The sequence below is a fragment of the Hevea brasiliensis genome, chromosome 4 (genome assembly GCF_030052815.1).
Source record: "Hevea brasiliensis isolate MT/VB/25A 57/8 chromosome 4, ASM3005281v1, whole genome shotgun sequence".
NCBI lineage: Eukaryota > Viridiplantae > Streptophyta > Magnoliopsida > Malpighiales > Euphorbiaceae > Hevea > Hevea brasiliensis.
In genome coordinates, this window is record NC_079496.1 from 113,639,032 (window position 1) to 113,658,232 (window position 19,201).

A 19,201-nucleotide genomic window follows, 5' to 3' on the forward strand; every position below is an offset into this window, starting at 1 on the left:
GAAAGCATCTCATTCTTGGGACACGTGGTTTCTAGTGACGGTATTCGAGTGGATCCCAAGAAAATTGAAGCTGTAACTGATTGGCTTAGGCCTACAATAGTCACTGAGGTGCGAAGTTTTCTGGGTTTAGCTGGCTATTATAGGCGTTTTGTGCAAGATTTCTCCAGGATAGCGGCTCCCCTAACTAAGTTGACCAGGAAGAATGTTCCATTCATTTGGAATGGATATTTGTGAGGTGAGTTTCCAGAAGCTTAAGGAGTGTCTAACCACTGCTCCTGTGTTGACACTACCTGTGAGTGGTGAAGGATACACCGTGTATTGTGATGCCTCCAGAGTTGGCCTAGGGTGTGTTTTGATGCAAAATGGAAAGGTAGTGGCTTATGCTTCAAGGCAGCTAAAGAGGCATGAGCAGAACTACCCCACCCATGATTTGAAAATGGCGGCTGTAATCTTTGCACTAAAGATCTGGAGACACTATCTGTATGGTGAAGTGTGCGAGATATACACCGACCACAAGAGCTTGAAGTACATCTTCCAACAGAGGGATTTAAACTTGAGACAGAGGAGATGGATGGAGCTTCTGAAAGACTATGATTGCACCATCCAGTACCACCCTGGAAAGGCCAATGTTGTGGCAGATGCTTTGAGCAGAAAATCTTCTGGCAATTTGGCGCACATTTCAGTAGAGAAGAGACCATTGATTCAGGAGGTACATGAGTTGATGGATCAAGGTTTAATCCTAGATCTTTCAGATGAGGGGGTATTGTTGGCTCACTTTTCAGTGAGGCCAGACTTGAGGGACAGAGTTAGAGTTTCCCAGCACAGAGACCAACAATTGATGAAGATTATAGAAAGAGTACAACAAGGTGAAGGTGGTGAGTTTGGATTTGCCAATGATGGCGCCCTAGTGCAAGGTTCTAGGATATGTGTGCCCCATGTGGACAACCTCAGGAATGAAATCATGCGAGAGGCACACTACAAAGCATGCAGTGTCCACCTGTGTTCCACCAAAATGTACCATGATGTGAAAGATAGCTACTGGTGGAATGGCATGAAGAGAGACATAGCAGACTTTGTGTCCAAGTGCTTGACTTGTCAGAAGGCGAAGTTTGAACACCAGAGACCGTCAGGGAAGCTGTAAGAGCTCCTTATCCCAGAATGGAAGTGGGAAATGATCACTATGGATTTTGTGACTGGGTTGCCTCGTACCACGCGAGGATATGATTCGATATGGGTAATTGTGGACCGTCTAACCAAATTAGCTCACTTTTTGCCTTTGAAGACTACATATTACGTAGCGCGCACAAGACTCTACATTCGAGAAATAGTCGGATTGCATGGAGTTCCGGCTTCCATAATATCGGCGAGAGGGCCCCAGTTCACTTCTCGATTTTGGAGAAAGTTGCAGGAGGCACTTGGCACACAGTTGAACTTCAGTACAGCCTTCCACCCTCAGACAGACGGACAGTCCGAAAGGACAATCCAAACACTGGAAGACATGCTTCGCATGAGTGTTTTGGATTTTGGAGGTCAATGGGATGAGCAGCTAGCTTTGGTGGAATTTGCCTACAACAACAGTTACCATTCCGGATAGGGATGGCACCTATGAGGCACTATATGGAAGAAAGTGTAGGTCTCCTCTGTGTTGGGCAGAAATGGGAAGCGAAGGTGCATGATGTAGACCTAGTGCAAGACACTTCGAGGTAGTTCCTTTAATCGAGGAACGCAGTAGCGACTTTCAGTAGGCAGAAGAGTTATGCAGACCCCAGACGGAGGGATGTGGAGTTTGCAGTGGGCGACTATGTATTCCTGAAGGTTTCTCCAATGAAGGGAGTCATGAGATTTGGAAAGAAGGGCAAGTTGGCGCCTCGGTATATCGGACCTTTTGAGGTTACTGATAGAGTTGGAGCAGTTGCCTACCGGTTGGAGCTACCACCCAACCTTTCTCACGTTCATCCCGTGTTTCACATCTCCATGCTCAGGAAATACATTCAAGATCCTTCTCATGTACTACAACCAGATGTGATAGAGCTAAAAGAGAATTTGACATTTGAGGAGCAGCCTGTAGCCATAGTGGACTACCAAGTGAGACAGCTGAGATCCAAACAGATCTCTATGGTTAAGGTTTTGTGGAGGAGTCAGTCAGTGGAAGAGTGCACCTGGGAGTCAGAACGGGACATGCGTAGCAAGTACCCTTATCTGTTTAATGTATAATCATGTGCTTTATTCTGCCTTGTGTAAAATTCGAGGACGAATTTTCTGTAAGGGGGGAAGAATGTAACACCCCAAAATTTTAAATTTTATGAGCATTTTTGGTATTTTAATTTTATTTAAATTTTAGGAATTTTTTTGAGATTTTTCGAATTTTAAAAATCGGGTTCGATTTTCCGAAAATATAAACTTTGATGATTTTTAAAAATTAATTTAAATACCACGTGGCAAAATTAAAAATATATTTGGAGTCTACGTATTTTTCTGAGTTTTCTGAAATTTTTTCGAAATTTTTGGACCTCGTTTTCGGTCCCGAGGCAGAGTAAAAATTCAAAATTTTGTATCTTGAATCGAACCAGCCGAATCGAACTGGACCGGATCGGACCGGTCAAATCGGACCGGTCTTCTTCTCTTTTTCTCCTCCCTCCCGCGCGCGTCGACCCTCTCCTCCTCTCTCTCTCTCTTTTCTCTCTCCTCCCTCCTCCCCTTGCCGCGCCGCCGCCTCCCCTGCGTCCCCACCTCGCCGGCTCCCCACCTCGGCCTTCCCCCACGGCCGTGCGCCTGGAAGCGGAAAAGCGGCCTTGGAGCGGACGCCTTGCGCGGCCATTGGACTTCCCGGCCAAAATCCGGCCGATCCGGCCACCAATTGGACCGGGTCTTGTGTCTAAAATCATCTACTCGACGAGAGCTTTCCATAGACACCAAGAACGTCGAAATCCATCGAGCGGTTTGTCCAATTTTTGCTCGGGAAGATTTTAGCCCATTTCGACTTTTGGGCTAGATTTCTCGAAAATCGTGAATCCCACGAGAAAACCGAGGGTATCAGCACGCTCCACTCGTCGAGAGCTTCGCGGTGACATAAATTTCAAATTTTTCCGACACCGTTTTTCGATGGGTCCCACGAAACTTCGCAGTGTTTTTCCGAGCATTTAATGAGCTTAGAAAATTCTAAAAAATTTATGTACTAACCCCCGTGTTATGGGCTTCGTGTAGGTATCCTCGATTCGCGGAAATTCGGCGATTGGACAGTGCGAAATTCGGCGAACGGACCAGTTCTGGAAAAGTCTCCGGATTGGACCGAGGTTTTGGCTAGCCCCCCATTGTCAGACGTCCCGAGCGCGTTCCCGAAGTCGGAATTGGCAAAGGTAAACCCGAACCTTGCTTTTTCGTAATTTTCTAGTGCTTAAATAGGATTAAAAATCCATAAAATATTTGTGGTAGCTTAGAAAATTATGATTCTTTTTGCAATAGCTTAGTAATATTGCTAAGGACCGCGGGGCAAAGTTTTAGAATTTTTAGAGCTTATTTGGGCAGTTTTTGCAAAAATGGTCGATTATAGGGACTAAATTGAAATTTTACATGTTGTGATGGATGATTGATTTGGTGGGCCTAGGAGGGGCTGTGTGATGCGATTGAGTTGTGGACATATGGATTGTGAATATAGAAGTGTGTTTTGAGCCTTTTTGCAGGTTGGGTAGGTCCTAGGTATAGGAGAGACTCTGCCGGATTTTCGGCACGACTTAGGACATATTGGTCTTTTTCTTTATTTGTATTGAGTAAAATTTATTAAATGATTGTAATAAAATTATCAGGTGAGCCGGGACAGCCTTCTTCCTCCGCCCAGCCGCCACAGTGATTGTCGTCAAGTCTGTGAGTAAAATATTAATTTTAATCGTAATTTCGATATTATTATATGTTCAGCCTGCCCATGCATCACTTATATGCATATATTTATGTAGTTAAACTCTAGGCACGATTTATGATGCATTGATAACTGTTAAAGTGCCATGATGTTGTTGTGGTAATTTGGAGCAGTGTGCGTGCGTTGGCGTGCGTGTGATGTGGTGTGGACTATGGATAGGACGGGTAGTCACGGCTTGAGTTCTTTGCTGGGACCCTCGATTTGGTTATTAAGTGGAAGTCCGAGCTGAGTTCTTCGCTGGCACCAGGTTGGATTTAAGAGAGCTGTATAGGGGATCAGCTCCCATATATTATGATTGATGCTACGGGGTGCGTGAGTGCTCCAAATTACCTTTTTGATGTTATGATGTGAAAATGATGTTGATGTTGCATTTCACTCTACAGGGTGCATTAGTTTTAGATAGTTATAGAGATTATGGTTAAAATTGATATTTTACTCTACAGTTGAACGCTCACTCTGTTCAAAAAATTTCTGAGCCACAGGAGGATATTTTGAGGTTAACTGCTTTCTCCCTCGCAGTCAATTATTGTTGTTTGTATAAACTTGTTAAATCTTAGAATTTCCGCATGTGTTAGAAATGTTTATTTGATTTGGGTCTGTAAACTAAATTATTATTTTGGGACCTGTAAACTTAATATGCTATGCATGTTTGATGGATTGGATGAGGGAGCTGAGCTCCCATTTATTATTATGTTGATGAGTATGTGGAGGGTGAGCTGAGCTCCCCAATTGACTATATATTGTGTTTACAGGTCGGGTGAGTCGAAAACTCCCCGTTGGTAAGTCCATTTTATGGCCGGACTCTGTCCGTTTGTTTTTTTGAAATTGGGCCCAAATGGGCCTTAGAGTTGGGTTAATGAACAGTTAGGCTTACTACGGGCCTCGGGGGCTTTAGGCTGGCCCAGGTCCTAGTGCCGGTCCGGCCCATAGGTTGGTTCGTGACATTAAGTTAAAATATAATTAGCTCAACTCAACTCAACTTAACTAAGTCTTTTATCTCAAAAATTTATTGGAGTCGACTATATGAATTCTCTTTTTCCACTCTAAATGATTTTGGATTCAATCCTCAAAAATGCTTCTAGGTCATGTTATATTACTCTCCTCTAAGTCAGTTTAGATCTACCCTTCTTTTCTTTTTATCTTCTAACCCAATGTGCTTTATTTATCTAAGTTGAGCCTCCATATGTCTACGCTTCACATGATAAAACTACCTCAATCTCCTTTTTCTAACTTATTCTCAATTGACACCACTCCTATCTTTTCTTTAATACTCTCATTACATATTTTATGTAGTTTAGTATGGTCACTCATCCACTTTAACATTTTCATATTCGCAACTCTCATCTTAGATACATACAACTTTTTCATTGCCCAACACTCACTACTATATAACTTGGCCGATCGTATGACTGTACGGTAAAGATTTTTTTTCACCTTATTGGAAATCTTGCGATCACATAAAACTCTCATAGAACGTCTCCACTTCAATCATCCGACTTTAATCCTATGACTAACATCCTCCTCACATCTTCCATCTACTTGAAGAATTGAGCCAAGATATCTAACGTGATTACTTTGGGGCAATATCACTCCATTTAAACTAACTCTTTCTCTATCACCAGTTCGGACTTCACTAAATTTATAATGCATGTATTTTATTTTCGTTCTACTTAACTTAAAGCCCTTTGAGTCTTTAGTACTTTTCTAAAGTTATAGCTTTCTATTGACTCCTTCTCGCGTCTCATCTATCAGAACTATATCATCCTCAAATATCATGCACTAAGGGATACTCTCTTGTATATGTTTCATTAATTCATCTAGAACTAATGTAAAAAGGTAAGGGCTCACAGCTAAACTTTAGTGTATTTTAACTGAGATAAAAAAAATCTCTTGTGTCCCCTCCCACTGTGCGCACAATACTAGTTGCTCCTTCATACATATCTTTCGATACTTATATGTACCTAATAGATACTATCTTTTGTTCTAACACTCTCCATAAGATATCTCTTGGAATACTATCATAAGCCTTCTCCAAATCGATAAAAACCATATATAGATCTTTCTTCACATATCTATATTTCTCCATCAAACTTCTAATGAGAAAGATCGCTTCCATAGTTGAATGACCGAGCATGAAGCCAAATTGATTAGAAGAGATAGAAGTGTCATGACGTAGTCAATATTTCAGAACTCTCTCTCACGACTTCATAGTATGATTTATGAGTTTAATTTTCCTATAATTTGAGCAACTCTGTATGTCTCTCTTATTTTTAGAATTTTATTAAATAATTTAGTTAATCATGCCACTCTCACATTTTCTAAAAACTCTCACACTTCAATTGATATTCCATCGGGTCTACAGGCTTTACCCACATTCATTTTCTTAAGTGTTTCATTTACTTTTGAAGATCTAATCTTCATAGTATAATTCACATTATTTTCTATAATATAATATAACATTTATCGTTTAAAATAAATATTGAAAATAAAAAATCTTAAATTAAAATTTATATTTAAATTTTAAATATTTTTATTTTTATATTCTTAATATATATTTTAGAAAAAAAAATATTATGTTAAATTAATATTTAAATATTTCATACACAATTTATGCTTTAATTTAATAAATATAAAGCTAATTGTTTTATTTAAAGTTTTATTAAGATTTAATTCATTTAAATTAAAATGTGAGCTCTTATTTGAATATGACTGTAAAATTAAAGGATTAATTTTGGTTTCAATAAGTAAAAATAAAATTTTTTAATTTTTAAATTGAAAACCTATTTTGATATTTATATGATAATTAAAAAAATGAGAATATTCATTTTAAACAATCTCAAAAATAAGTATTTAATTTAAAAGTTACAAAGTTCAATTTTGTATAATAATGAATTTATAGTACTTATATTTTTAAAAATTTATCTTTAATATATATATATTATTAAATAAATAATATTTATATATAAAACTATTTTACACACTGTATATACTTATGATTTATTTTTTATATATAATTTTTTTAATTTTATATATAATATAATATTTTTATAATATATTAATGTTGCTAAACAATTAGATTTAGTCCTTCTTATTCTAATACCTAATTATCATTACTATATTTTCTTCTAATTAAAATAGACTTAAAAAATATAAGGAAATAAATTAATAAAATATATTATTTTCATTAATTAAATATTATAAATGAAAAAAGGAAATAAAATTAATAAGATATTTTATTTTAGTTAATTAAATATTATAAATAAAATATATAAATATGAATTTATAAATTAAGATTTATTATTTGATAAAAGTTGTTTTATTTTAATTAATTGTAATTTTTATTAAATATATGAAGACATAAATAATATTTTTCATATTTTTATAATTTTATTTAATTTTAATTAACTATATGAAATATAGAATGACATTCAATTTTAAAATTTTTATTTTTTTTAATTATATGAAAATATAAAAACAATATTTGTGTATTTTGTAGGGAATGCCATTTAAATTCAATTTATTTTTTTTTTACGGGTAGTATGTTTGTTTGGCATGTTTTTGGACTAATTAGGAAATTTTTTTTTTACCATGATTGATGAAAAAGCCTTTTTCAATAAATGTCCATTATCATGCATACTAAAATATTTATATAATTACTAAAAAATTACTTCTCAATGTCAATGTTTTAAAAAATAAATAAATATCATTATTAATAACAACATAATTTTAATTTAAAAAAATTATTAAATTAAAATAAAAATATCAATATTACCACAATTATATATCAATTTAATTTTATAATATATATGTGATTTATTTAATTTTTATAATTGATATATGATGTTATATTTGGGACCGGGCGGATATCCGGACCGTGACAATGAAGGGGTAAAGGCATTTTCCGTGAAATCCGGCCCAAACTAGTAACGCTCATTTTGCGCGTTTGCAGCAAGCGCCAAAACGTCGTGTACACATCACGACCACCGAAAAAATCACAGCTCCGGAGACGTCGCCAGTGACCATGATGGCAAGGGATGTAGAGAAGATGGTGGCGGTAGGCCTAGTCTGGGGCGCCACCAACGCCTTGATGCGCCGTGGTGCGCTTCTATGGGACCAAAGATCCCACAAATTGTCTTCCTCTTCACTGAACCCACCAAAGCTCCACCAAAGGCTTCTCTCTTCCGTTAATGACTCGCTCAGTGTTCTCTTATTTTGGCAGTACTCTGTCCCCTTCTTGCTCAATCTCTCAGCATCTGCTACTTTCTTCGCTCTATTAAGCGATTCACCGATATCACTGGCTGTTCCCGTTACCAACGCGACTACTTTTGCTGCTACAGCTTTGTTCGGGATGCTTTTAGGGGAGGAGACCCGAATTGGGTTCGCTTTGATGGGTACGGGTTTTATTGTGGTTGGTGTTTGGCTTTGCCTTACGTGATTGTATGAAATGCTTCATCTTCGCTTCAATTTAGCACTTAATTAGGTTTTGAAATCAATCTTGTTATTTATGTGCCTCTGTTTGGTTGAATTTTGTTGCCTTTGGCCTAATTAAGATGGTAAAAGGGATTTCTTGTTTGCTTCTGCTACTTAATGCTTGTTAAAATGAGAGCTTTGAAGAAACTGTGTTCTTGCTTATTGAGCAATTGGATTGCAAGAATAATTTGATGTCTATAATTTATGCTATTAACTAGTTTATCATATGGAGTAATTTCATTTATATTTCACAATTGTTATTTTATATTTGGGTGATCAGTTTCAAGGTAATAAAGATAATAACTTTGCTCTTATCTTAATGTTGGTTTAAGAGTCCTGATTTGCTTAGTATGTTATAATTACCTCATCTGGACAATCTACATTCATAATTCTAAGTATTTTTTGCCCTGTTTGAACTTTGAAGATTTTGACACTAATCAACTCATAGACAGATATGTAGTATTTTCCATGCCCGCATAGTTCATATAGTATTTTAAGTAATTGAATGAAAAACAAAAATTTGTATAACTGAAACACAAATGGAAGAATGAAATCAATATGATTAAAGCACGAAAGGAAGAATGTAAAAATGTGATTAAAACATGAAGAACCATAAAAAAAAATTAATTATTTCTCAGTTGTATGTAGGTAGTGGGAGAAAAACTCTTGCTGCTTCATTCGTCTTCTTCTCGAACTAGGTTCCTTCATTTTAGAACTCTGGTTTAAAACATTCTGGTGGTATCTGTCCATTGAACCTTTTAAAATCCTTGCAGTAATCGTAGATCATGTAGTTGTCTCTTACCCACTTCATCTGACCCTGCTTTGCATAACTCAACTGACTGTATGTTGGTGATGTCCACCAGTTAGCAGGTGTATTGGAAGCACATTGACTGATACTGACTGGTCCATTCCACCTGCAAGCCCTTGCCCTAAATGTGCGGTATCTTGCTATGAAAGGTGCACTATTCCAATCAATCTTAACCAGCCCACCTCTAGTTGCCCAGTTATCAGCATTCCATAGGCTGGAGTATGCCCTCATACCTTGTTTGTTTGGATAAGCAATGCCCTCACTCTCGTAATTACGGAACACACGGATCGGCACACTGTCAACATACCACCTGAAATTGCAGTAATGAATCCTGAGGTTAGGTATCTTTTGGCTTCTAGATTAACTATAAACTAGATAGCTTGATTGGAGGGTGTAGTGAAATCATCTGGGATAATAATTATCAATAAAGAGCTAATAGTGATGGGAATATTCATGTGTACTAGGTTAGTTTTATTTTGTTCTATAGGTGGTGAATCTTTCTTTCAACATACTGTCTTAGGTCTTAACAATGGATTAAGGATGACGTTATAACATAATGCATGTTAGCTTCATAGTCTGCCAACTTACACAACTTCTGAAGGGTTCCAATGAATAGTGTAGTTGTGGAAGTCTGCAGTTGGGTCAAACCAGGGGTAGAATTGCTGCTCCCTGCTTCCATTTCCTTGAGTATAGATGTTTGTATGGATGATGTATGGTTGGCCTGAGACATTCCCTAAGAACTCGAAGTCTATCTCATCATGTCTGTCCCCACTAGAAGATACCTGCACAAATCCCAAATGGAGTTGAAGTGCTTAAAACGACTTATCGCATGTATTGGGGCTAGCTTGTTTTGCTTGCCTTTTAGGTTTTGGCTTGTGGTTAATGGGTAACAATATTTTTGCAGTTTATATATGCTAATTGCACAATTAAAATTTTCCTACTTATTGCCTTTTATCTTTTCACTTTGTCTTTGAATGATCAACTTGTGAATTATGATGTAATAGACAAATTTAGCCTGGAGAAATGAGGGGGAGTATTTATGTTTTGCAGGGCCCTGTATGTTGGTGAAATCACTGCACTTACATAGTAGGCAGTGACGGTTCCAGCTGAGTTCCCAGGTACCAACTTGATTAACATCTGAATGCTTCCAAACAGGAATAACCGCTTTGATTGAATACCTGACCCTGAAACCCAAAGTAATTGTCTATGTAAAGCTAATAACTGGTCTTATGATTATTTACTTTGTTCAAAATAACAAAGAACTTGAAGTTCTGAAACATACAATCTGATAAATTGATGAATACTGATCAGATTAATACCTGATGTTTGATCCAATACAAGTTGAAGCTCATCTCCGTTGCCCAGAACTGCAGAATGCTGAGCTCCCCAGTAGAAATGCATGCTTTTGATGAAGTTGGCATCAACTGGCCTAAGATCAAATGCTGTTAGAAAGACGAATAGAACTACCAACAAAGTTCTTGAACTCCCCATTTGAGAAATTTTCATCTTTGCTTCTATGGTTCTACCAAAACTCTGGAGTTGAAATGCAATACTGGGTCCACAAAGTCCTGTGATTGCTTGATATATACAGCTTGCAGCCAGCAAATAAGCCTTGCAAAGATGAGCTCTGGTTCAAAAAAAATTAGTTTAAAAAATATTTGACCATTTCAAGATATTTGACATTCATATTGGAAAATATATTATAAGAACAAAAGTTATGCTCTCCATGAAGATGATGTCCACAAATTAACAAGTGTGGAAAGTACAATAGGTTGAAGAGTTAGTGAAGTGAATATATATATATATATATGTTCATGTAGAATGTTGGGAATGTCAGAGTAAAAGGACTCGAGGAGGATGCAGGTTTTTGTGATGGGTTCAGCCCAGCTGGGACGTGGTTGGAGTAGGAGAAGGGCAAAGGTCGTGCTTAAGACTAATGACGCAAAGGGGGGAGAGACCTTGGGCCAGCTGTGAGTTGTGAGATGGACGTGGACGCCTATGAGGATTGAATGGCCAGAAAGGGTGTGCAGTTTCAATTTTAATTTGAATTTATTTAAAAATTAAAATCACACTAATATATTAAAATAAATTCAATTTAATATAATTTTTATTGATTGGATACAGTGCTTAGCCTTAATTATTACTTAGTGTTGTATGTGTGTTTCTATTTGTTGAGCTCCTCTGCCTTTGTTTTTCTTCTGCAATCTATATGATGACACTTTTGGGATAGTGTCATGGAAAAATTTACTACAATATATATATATATATATATTCAAGGTCAATTTAGAATTAAATCGGATTGATTTAAAATGAATTGTAATTGCTTGAATCATAAATAAATTATATCAAAATTAAATTAGAACTGAACCAGATGATTTTAGGTTAAATTATTTTTTTTATTTAAAAAATTAAAAAAAAAATCTAAAAAAATTTATAGATCGATTGATTTAGACCTAGATCGAATTAGAATAGAAATCAAAATCTAAATCAAAATAATGGAAATTGATAGTTTCAATTCCATACTAATTCCAATTAGAACCGACTCGTGGTTGGGTCTATTTTTTTATGTAGATGTACAATATATATATATATATATATATATATATATATAGCATTACTCAATTCACTATTCCACGATGCATGAGCACAACTTTATGCGATGATAGCTGCACCTTTTCTTCTTCTGCTTCTTTTTCTTTTTCTTTTTTCTTTTTTTTTTCTTTTTTTTTTTTAACTCCAATAGCTGCACTTCAAATTGATAGGTTATGTGCACACTAGTTTTCCGGTAGACTCGATTAATTTTTCTGGCTCGCATCTATTTCTATAGCTTATTAGGAATATGTGATAAAACTGCTTTACAATTTTGGTCTATAAGATTTGATCAAATTTATAATTTAATATTTATATTTTTAAAATTAAATAATTTAATCTTTAAAATTAAAAAAAAATCTATAATTTGGTCCTTCCTTAGAATTTCGTTAAGTTATTGTTAATTTTAATAAAAATACACTTGCTTTTATTTTTAATCTCAAAATAATTTAGTTCCTAAAGTTTTATTTTCTTAATAATTTAGTCTTTAAAATTTTATTTTATTAATAATTTAGTTACTATAATTTTAAAATGTGGGCTCTATTAAATTAAAAAAAAATTAAATTTAAATTATTAAAATATAAATTAATTACTTTAAGGTCCTTAAAATTTTGATTAGTTCTCATCATATATTTTACAAATTGATCTTCAATGTTATAACTATTTATAAATAAACCCTTATAATTTTGCAAAATTATATATATATATATATAAAAGAAAATAAATACGAATAAGGATCCAAAATTGTTTTTAAAATAAAATTTTGAGGACTAAATTATTTTCAGAATAAAAAAAGAGTTAAAAGTATTTTGATATTTTTGTTAAATTTAATTAGAAATTAACCGTAATTCTAATGTTAGAGACTAACTTGTAGGTTTATTCAAATGTCAAAAAATAAATTACTTAGTTTTAGAACTAGAGGGACTAATTTGTAGGTTTAACTAAATTTCAGGAACTAAATTACTAATAAAATAAAATCTTAGGAACTAAATTATTTTCATATTGAAAATAGAGTTAAGAGTATTTTGGTTATTTTCACTATAATTAATAGTAATTTAACTGAAATTCTAACAACATGGATTAAGTTATAAGTTTTATAAGATTTCAGAGACTAAATTGTTTATTTTTAAAAATACAAGGATTAAGATATAGGTTTTGTTAAATCTTAAGGACTGAATTATAATTTACCCAAAAAAATATACAAGAGCATCCTAGTTGACCAAGGTTTAAAATGGACTTGTCCATACTTTTTTTTTTCTTTTTGACGTTAGTAGTAAAATTTCTGTTGCTTATATTATATATAAAAAAGGTAAAAGGCCTAGTTTAGTCTTTAAAATTATACCAAATAGTTATATAAATCCTTAAAATGTTTCGAAATATAAATGAGCCTTTTAAATAAAAAAAAATCTTTTATATTTAAAAAGAGATCAAATTAGCCTTTAATTTTTTTAAAAACAAATAAAAAAATACTGAATTATAATTTGCCTCTAATATAAATTCAGTCAAAGCAGTGCACGAAAATCTTCTAATATATACACATAGTCTTTATCAGCAATCATGTATATGTAATTTGTAACATTCCAATAAGTATTTGTTACATCATAGAGTAAATTAATAAGTTATTTTTTGCCGAATAATTCAATAGACTTCTCCATGGGTTCGTCATCTTCATCATAACTTTCATAAAGAAATTTTTTGAACCATTAGGTAACAAATAACTTATCAATCTGTTCCAGAATATAACATATATTTACATGAATATTGCAAATTAAATATGCAAAATTATTGAGGAATCCATGATCAACTATAAAATTTTCATGCACGACTTTGACTGGATTTATATTAGACACAAATTATAATTCAGTCTTTTTTAATATATTTTTAAAAGTTAAAATGCTTATTTGTTTTGAAAATAATAAAAATACTTATTTAATCTATTTCTAAAATTTTAAGGATTTATTTGATCTTTTTAAAATTTAAAGGGCTTTTTTGAACTTTAAAATACTTTAAAAACTTATATAACTATTAATCCATACTTTAAGGGTCAAAATAAGTCTTTTGTATATGAAAAAAAAGGGATAGAGCCCAAGATCAGTTAGGCAAGTATTAATAGCTTGCAAAATTTTAATATTAAAGAGAGGGAAATTCTTAATTAGAACCGGTCTATTAAAAACTCAAAATATAAGTGAATTCCATTATAATCTTGGGTACCGGGGTCTAGACAAAAAAATCCAGAATCAACATAAAAAAAATAATAAGAAAAGAGGAGATACAGAAGCGTGAAATTGAAAGAAAATATACGGAGCCAAGAACCACATGAAGCAGTTTCACTTGATCTGCACCCATTTGGCAACGCTGGGGACACCTTGGTAAACAGCAGAGAGCATATAATACCCAGGAGGAGCAATGTTGCCGCTTGGTGGTGTGGCCGCCACAATATTGTGGGATCCTAGTTTGTCATTGCTCTGAACTTCTTTCAATCCCAAGTCGATGAGTCTTTGATTCATGGAAACACCATGAGTAGTGAAAGCAGGAGCGTACATTGTCACTTTGATATCTTGTTGCTGCACTTGGAATCCAGTTAACTTGATTTTGACTTCTATGCTACCGCCATAATTAAGATTTTCCAACACGCTCGTAATCACAGGTCTCCTCATTGCCACGGCAGGATTCAAGTAAGGTGGAGAGAATTTCTCGATTCTCAGCTCAGTAGGATACATTGCGTCATAAATATAGCCATTGTTTGTGTTGCTTCCGCCCACTAGGACTTTCCCATCTGGCAGAACCGCAGAGGTCGAATGGTACATTCTTGGAATGGTGGAAGGTGCTAGCTCAGTGAACCTTTCACCCCTCTTGGCTCTAGGGCTATATAAAACTGGGGCCAAATTTGGTTGTCGGGCAAAACCCCATCCTGAAGCTCCTCTTTTAGCGCCATTGAGTATGAGGACCTCTCCCGTAGGAAGAATCATCATGTCACCCATAATGCGAGGTGTTGGCATGAGCTCTCTCCTCCAAACAGGGTTTTTATCTGTGATTTTAATTCTTGCACAGTCTTGAAGAGCAGTATAGAATACTTGTTTCTCTGCTTTAGAATACGAGTCTTTGTGTGCAGAACCGCCACAAATCAAGACTTCTGCTGAAACCTGCATTTGATTCTCGGAGTGAAGTTTTATTGGGAGGAGAGCGGACATTCCAGAGGCGGGGTAGCTGCGATGCCCACCAGGGAGGTCAGGTAACTCGCGGACAATCTTGTTAGACTTGGGGTTGAGAAGCACGGAGCGACTGTTGGCGAAGATGAAGACGTTGCCATCGGTGGAAAGGTAGACAAATGGGTATAAATTGTTCTCCTCTGGGTCGCTTGTTTGGCGGAGGAAATCGAAGAAGTAGGGTTTCGCATTGGACTTCCCTTCCGCTGGAATGTACTCGTAGCTGAATGCTTCGCGGCCACCAACCACGATAAATCCACCGTCTGGTAATTCTGCTTGTGTTGAGTACCTTGAATGGCAAGGAACAAAAAGTTAAGCCAATTAATTGCTTTTACTGATATGGAAACAAAATGATCGAAAACGAAACGTATATGGAAAATGGAAAATACCATCTACGATCTGCAAGTGCAGTTGGATACTCTCTCCAGTTGCAGCCTTCGCATGTGCCCAGGTATCTAACAGTATTTGCACCACCTTGATACCCACCAGTGCTCACTAGGTTCCCATTAACGTCAAGACCTCCTGACGAGCACCACGTATCCGTGTGGAGCTACCATGAAAATGATTTCATATCGTTAAAATTTGCAATAATTGCCAAACTAAAAATGTTAGAACTAATGGATTTTAGCTCAGTAGTTGGAATGTAAAGTCTCGAATTTGAATTCAAGTTCCATCCGACGCAAATAAAAAATATATATTAGCTAGGATTTGTGATTTGTATAAATACCTCAAGAGGGATAAGTTTTGAGGTGTTAATGTCAAACAAGAGAGAATGGCACCAACAATCCTTTTCACCAGTGGTTTTGTTAAGAACACGGCATTCTCCTTTAGGTAACGGGAGTTGTGATATCTTCCAAATGGTGGCATCGTACATCAAGACCTTGTCAATTTTAGGAAGCAAGATTGCATGCATGGCGGAGACGCCAGAACTCTGAGAAACCAGCTCCCATGCTCCTTTGTATCCAAGAGTTGCCAAAGGAGCATCAGGAGTAGCACGTTGGGGCTTATTTCGTACTGGGACAGCAACATCTTCACCACTACCTATTGGAGTCCCAAAATCATCAGGTATTTGCACGGCCTTGTAATCATTAGGATTTCCAAAGGGATTTCCAAACAATTCATGAGGCCCAAGTACATGTTTCTGGTTGAAAAGCTGGAAGACGTTTGGCTGTGGCAAAAGATTGGCAAAACCAGAAACAAAAAATAGAGGGAGAATGAACAAAGATTTTATTATGATTGTCATTTTGGATCAAGAAACAAGAAAATAAATATAATGCTTAACACTTTGCCTCCGCATCACCTCGCGGAAGCCTCTCTTTCTCCCTGATTTCCATGCCCTTTCTCTCTCGAGGGCTTTTATGGATGCAGCTAGTTCGTTTATGGGCCATGCAAAAATAGAAAGTTGCTTCCTTGTTTAGAGTCAAGCCACACGTATTGTGTTACTTATTGTGGACCTAAATAATACATATGCAATCTGTTTACTGAATGTCAGGAATTAGGAATCTTTTTTCTTTTAACAAAACTAGGAATCTTCTTTGTCATACCAAAACATATTATAATTAGCACGTAATTCCTATATCAAGCCAGGAAAATTCTGAGTTTAATAATTTAATTTATACATTTAATCAATTATTAATTAACAAAAAGTTCTTATCTAGAGATCCGATCCATTATGAATTCAAAACACAAATATATGAAGCTTATGTATTTATAATAGTTGGATCTCACATATATTAGATTATGTAGATCTAGTTTAGATAAAAATAATCCTAAAAAATATATATACATGTGATATAAATAAATAATTTTTTATTTGAACTCAATTTATCATAAATTCAAAATACAATATATATAACGAAACTCACATATAAAATATATAAAATTTATATATTTATATTTTAAATTTATAATGAATCAAGCATTAACCAAACCAGTATCAATAAAACAAAGAATAATATACTATGGGTTGCTTATTGTGTCCTGGTATACTTTATCCTTAGCTTCTCGTGGTTTTGTCGTATTAGTTATGGTTTCAGCATGTGGTTTTGTATCTGATTTTGGTTTGTGAATATGGACTATGTAGTACTTTATTTTCCGAGTTTTTTTCCTGGTTTTAATGTTAATATATATTTGGCTTATAAAAAAAATAAGCATAAAAAAACAACATTTTAACCTTCCAATTAACTTTCTGAACCATACCAATTTCATATCCATGATTTAACTCATCATTTCAAGCCCACCATCCAACTTTGTTTCCCTGATTCGGAACTAGAATTTATTTCAATTGATTTCTTTTCAATAATTCTCATATTTGAAATGAAAGAATTTAATTTTTTTTAATTAAAAAAATATATAATTGTGTGAGAATGAATTGAATTTTTTTTCTTACAAATAATTTATTCTAAAAGAAACCAATATACAAGTTCAAATTAATCATTCAAATTATTTTCTTAATATACAAGAGTATATTAGATTAATAATTAACCTTTTTTTATTCTTTTAAGCTGTGAATATAATTAATTGTTTTCATTTAATATTTTATTTTTATTAAAATACTAATTTAATATTTAATTTTTCATGTTTTAAAAAATTATATATATTAAAAGTTTTGTTGTCCAAAATAGTCCAAGAGGGGGGTGAATTGGATTTTAACAAATTTTCGGTCCTTGCTTGTAGCCTAATGAAAAATTGTGGTTTTGTTCAACTAGGTGTTTCTCTATGTAAAATAAAAGTAATATGTGCTTCAACAATGTGTTCCTAAGTTTCAATTCAAGCCTCAATCAATTTATATGGCAATATCTAACAAAGCATTTATCATACAATATACAATCAATTTCTCAAGTCATTCAAAATGTCAACAAATTTATCAACTCAATCTATTTAACCAACATTCAATATCATGTATATGAGGGAAAATTTAAAATTGCACAAAAGTAAGGAAGTAAGGGTTAGAGAAATCAAACACAAGGATTTTTATAGTGGTTCGGCTTAACTAGCCTACATCCACTCTCTCAAAGAACCCTCTTTGAGTCTTCTCTTCACTATTTGCTCTTTTGAAGGCAAGAGACCAAAGGCCCTTTACAATTTCTCAACACCAAGCTTTTACACCAAGGTAGCTTGAAACCTTCACAAGTGCTATCACAAGCACTTTCTCTCTCTCAAGCTTCAATAGGTGCTTGTACAACCTCTCTTGAATGCAATTCAATATTTCAACACTCACTCTTACTCAATACAAATCAAACTATAAAGAAGAGATGAGTTAATTTGCCAATGGAAGCTCAAAATCTTTAAAGCTCTTGAATGAAAGCAATAAATGAAAAATCAATGTTGGAGTTCAAATGTAAGCTCTCATTCAACTAAAATGAAGTAAGGAAGGTGTATTTATAGTCCCAAATCATTTTAGACCGTTTGAAACCCTTTTGGAACGTTATACACACTGCCCAACACAAAATGGCCGTTATTTTGTCCTTTTGTGCGAAGTTGAGCAGCTCTGATCAGTTAGCAAACTAATGAAGTTTTAGGAGCAGTCAGCAAACTGGTTAGTAAACTAGTTTTTTTAGCAAACACATTAGCAAATCGAAAATTTTAGCAAACCAGTTAGGAAACTAAGTCAACAGCTGCATGTCTCAACTTGCAATGTAAAATGATTTAGACTTTAAAAAATGTTTCAATAGCAGTGTCCAAGGTTATGATGAGAAAAAAATAATCAGAAAATAAATTTTCATTTTTGAGCTCCATATGACTAAATTCTCATCCATTCTTTTCACAAAAGACCTAAGACTCTAACACTATGCCTTTCATACCTTTTCTTTGAGTCTTGGCTTCCATAGTCTTTTTCTCATTTTGAATTTGTCTTGAAATGCCTTTGAGTATCTTTTCTCCTTAGATACAACTTGAAAGGTTCTTTATGCATAAGACAAAGAATCTACACATCACTTTGAAGTTGGGTTAGATAGATTCTATTTGAGTTTTGTTATCATCAAAATCAATGCTCATTTTGAGCTACACGGGGTCAACAATCTCCCCCTTTTTGATGATGACAAAACTCAACTGAATCAACAATAAAAAATAAAAGTGTGTGAAAGTTTATGTGAGTATGTGAATCCAAGTATAGTATACCGAAAATACTCCCCCTAAATATATGCACATAATTTCCAAGAAATATATTTTCTGTATACAAGCTCCCCCTGAGTTTATGCTATAAAGCATATTCAC

At 34.5% G+C, this 19,201-nt stretch overlaps 3 protein-coding genes and 1 long non-coding RNA gene across 5 annotated transcripts; 2 read left to right on the forward strand and 2 right to left on the reverse strand.

Annotated features, from left to right (window-relative positions):
- The first annotated feature begins 7,769 nt into the window (after positions 1–7,769).
- Positions 7,770–8,618, forward strand: LOC110638986 (uncharacterized). Its single transcript, XM_021789731.2, has one exon. It carries the CDS (start codon positions 7,935–7,937, stop codon positions 8,346–8,348), a length of 414 nt encoding a protein of 137 aa, XP_021645423.2. The 5' UTR covers positions 7,770–7,934; the 3' UTR covers positions 8,349–8,618.
- Positions 8,619–9,033: 415 nt separating this feature from the next.
- On the reverse strand, positions 9,034–10,697 carry LOC110638987 (probable xyloglucan endotransglucosylase/hydrolase protein 26). Its single transcript, XM_021789732.2, has 4 exons — positions 10,511–10,697; positions 10,275–10,375; positions 9,780–9,973; positions 9,034–9,501 (listed from the first exon to the last, which is right to left on the reverse strand). Exons 1-4 carry the CDS (start codon positions 10,695–10,697, stop codon positions 9,093–9,095), a joined length of 891 nt encoding a protein of 296 aa, XP_021645424.2. The 3' UTR covers positions 9,034–9,092.
- Positions 9,387–11,314, forward strand: LOC110638988 (uncharacterized). Of its 2 annotated transcripts, none has more exons than XR_002491824.2 (3): positions 9,387–9,527; positions 10,242–10,387; positions 10,503–11,314. It is a non-coding gene; the product is annotated as an uncharacterized LOC110638988 (long non-coding RNA). The 2 variants fall into 2 exon arrangements; XR_009148361.1 differs by having other exon boundaries at positions 10,242–10,309.
- Positions 11,315–13,903: 2,589 nt separating this feature from the next.
- LOC110638989 (aldehyde oxidase GLOX1-like) lies at positions 13,904–16,291 on the reverse strand. The gene is made up of 3 exons (XM_021789733.2): positions 15,714–16,291; positions 15,376–15,536; positions 13,904–15,275 (listed from the first exon to the last, which is right to left on the reverse strand). Exons 1-3 carry the CDS (start codon positions 16,227–16,229, stop codon positions 14,108–14,110), a joined length of 1,845 nt encoding a protein of 614 aa, XP_021645425.2. The 5' UTR covers positions 16,230–16,291; the 3' UTR covers positions 13,904–14,107.
- Between the last annotated feature and the right edge of the window lie 2,910 nt (positions 16,292–19,201).

Excerpts from the sequence above, each read along its gene's own strand:
- LOC110638986 (XM_021789731.2), top strand. The coding sequence starts at position 7,935 with ATGATGGCAAGGGATGTAGAGAAGATGGTGGCGGTAGGCCTAGTCTGG.
- LOC110638987 (XM_021789732.2), bottom strand. The coding sequence starts at position 10,697 with ATGAAAATTTCTCAAATGGGGAGTTCAAGAACTTTGTTGGTAGTTCTA. Across the intron at positions 10,376-10,510 it reads TGTATTGGATCAAACATCAG|GGTCAGGTATTCAATCAAAG; the intron begins GTATTAATCTGA and ends TTTGGGTTTCAG. Across the intron at positions 9,974-10,274 it reads GAACCGTCACTGCCTACTAT|GTATCTTCTAGTGGGGACAG; the intron begins GTAAGTGCAGTG and ends GGATTTGTGCAG.
- LOC110638989 (XM_021789733.2), bottom strand. The coding sequence starts at position 16,229 with ATGACAATCATAATAAAATCTTTGTTCATTCTCCCTCTATTTTTTGTT. Across the intron at positions 15,537-15,713 it reads CAAAACTTATCCCTCTTGAG|CTCCACACGGATACGTGGTG; the intron begins GTATTTATACAA and ends TTTTCATGGTAG. Across the intron at positions 15,276-15,375 it reads GCACTTGCAGATCGTAGATG|GTACTCAACACAAGCAGAAT; the intron begins GTATTTTCCATT and ends TTGCCATTCAAG.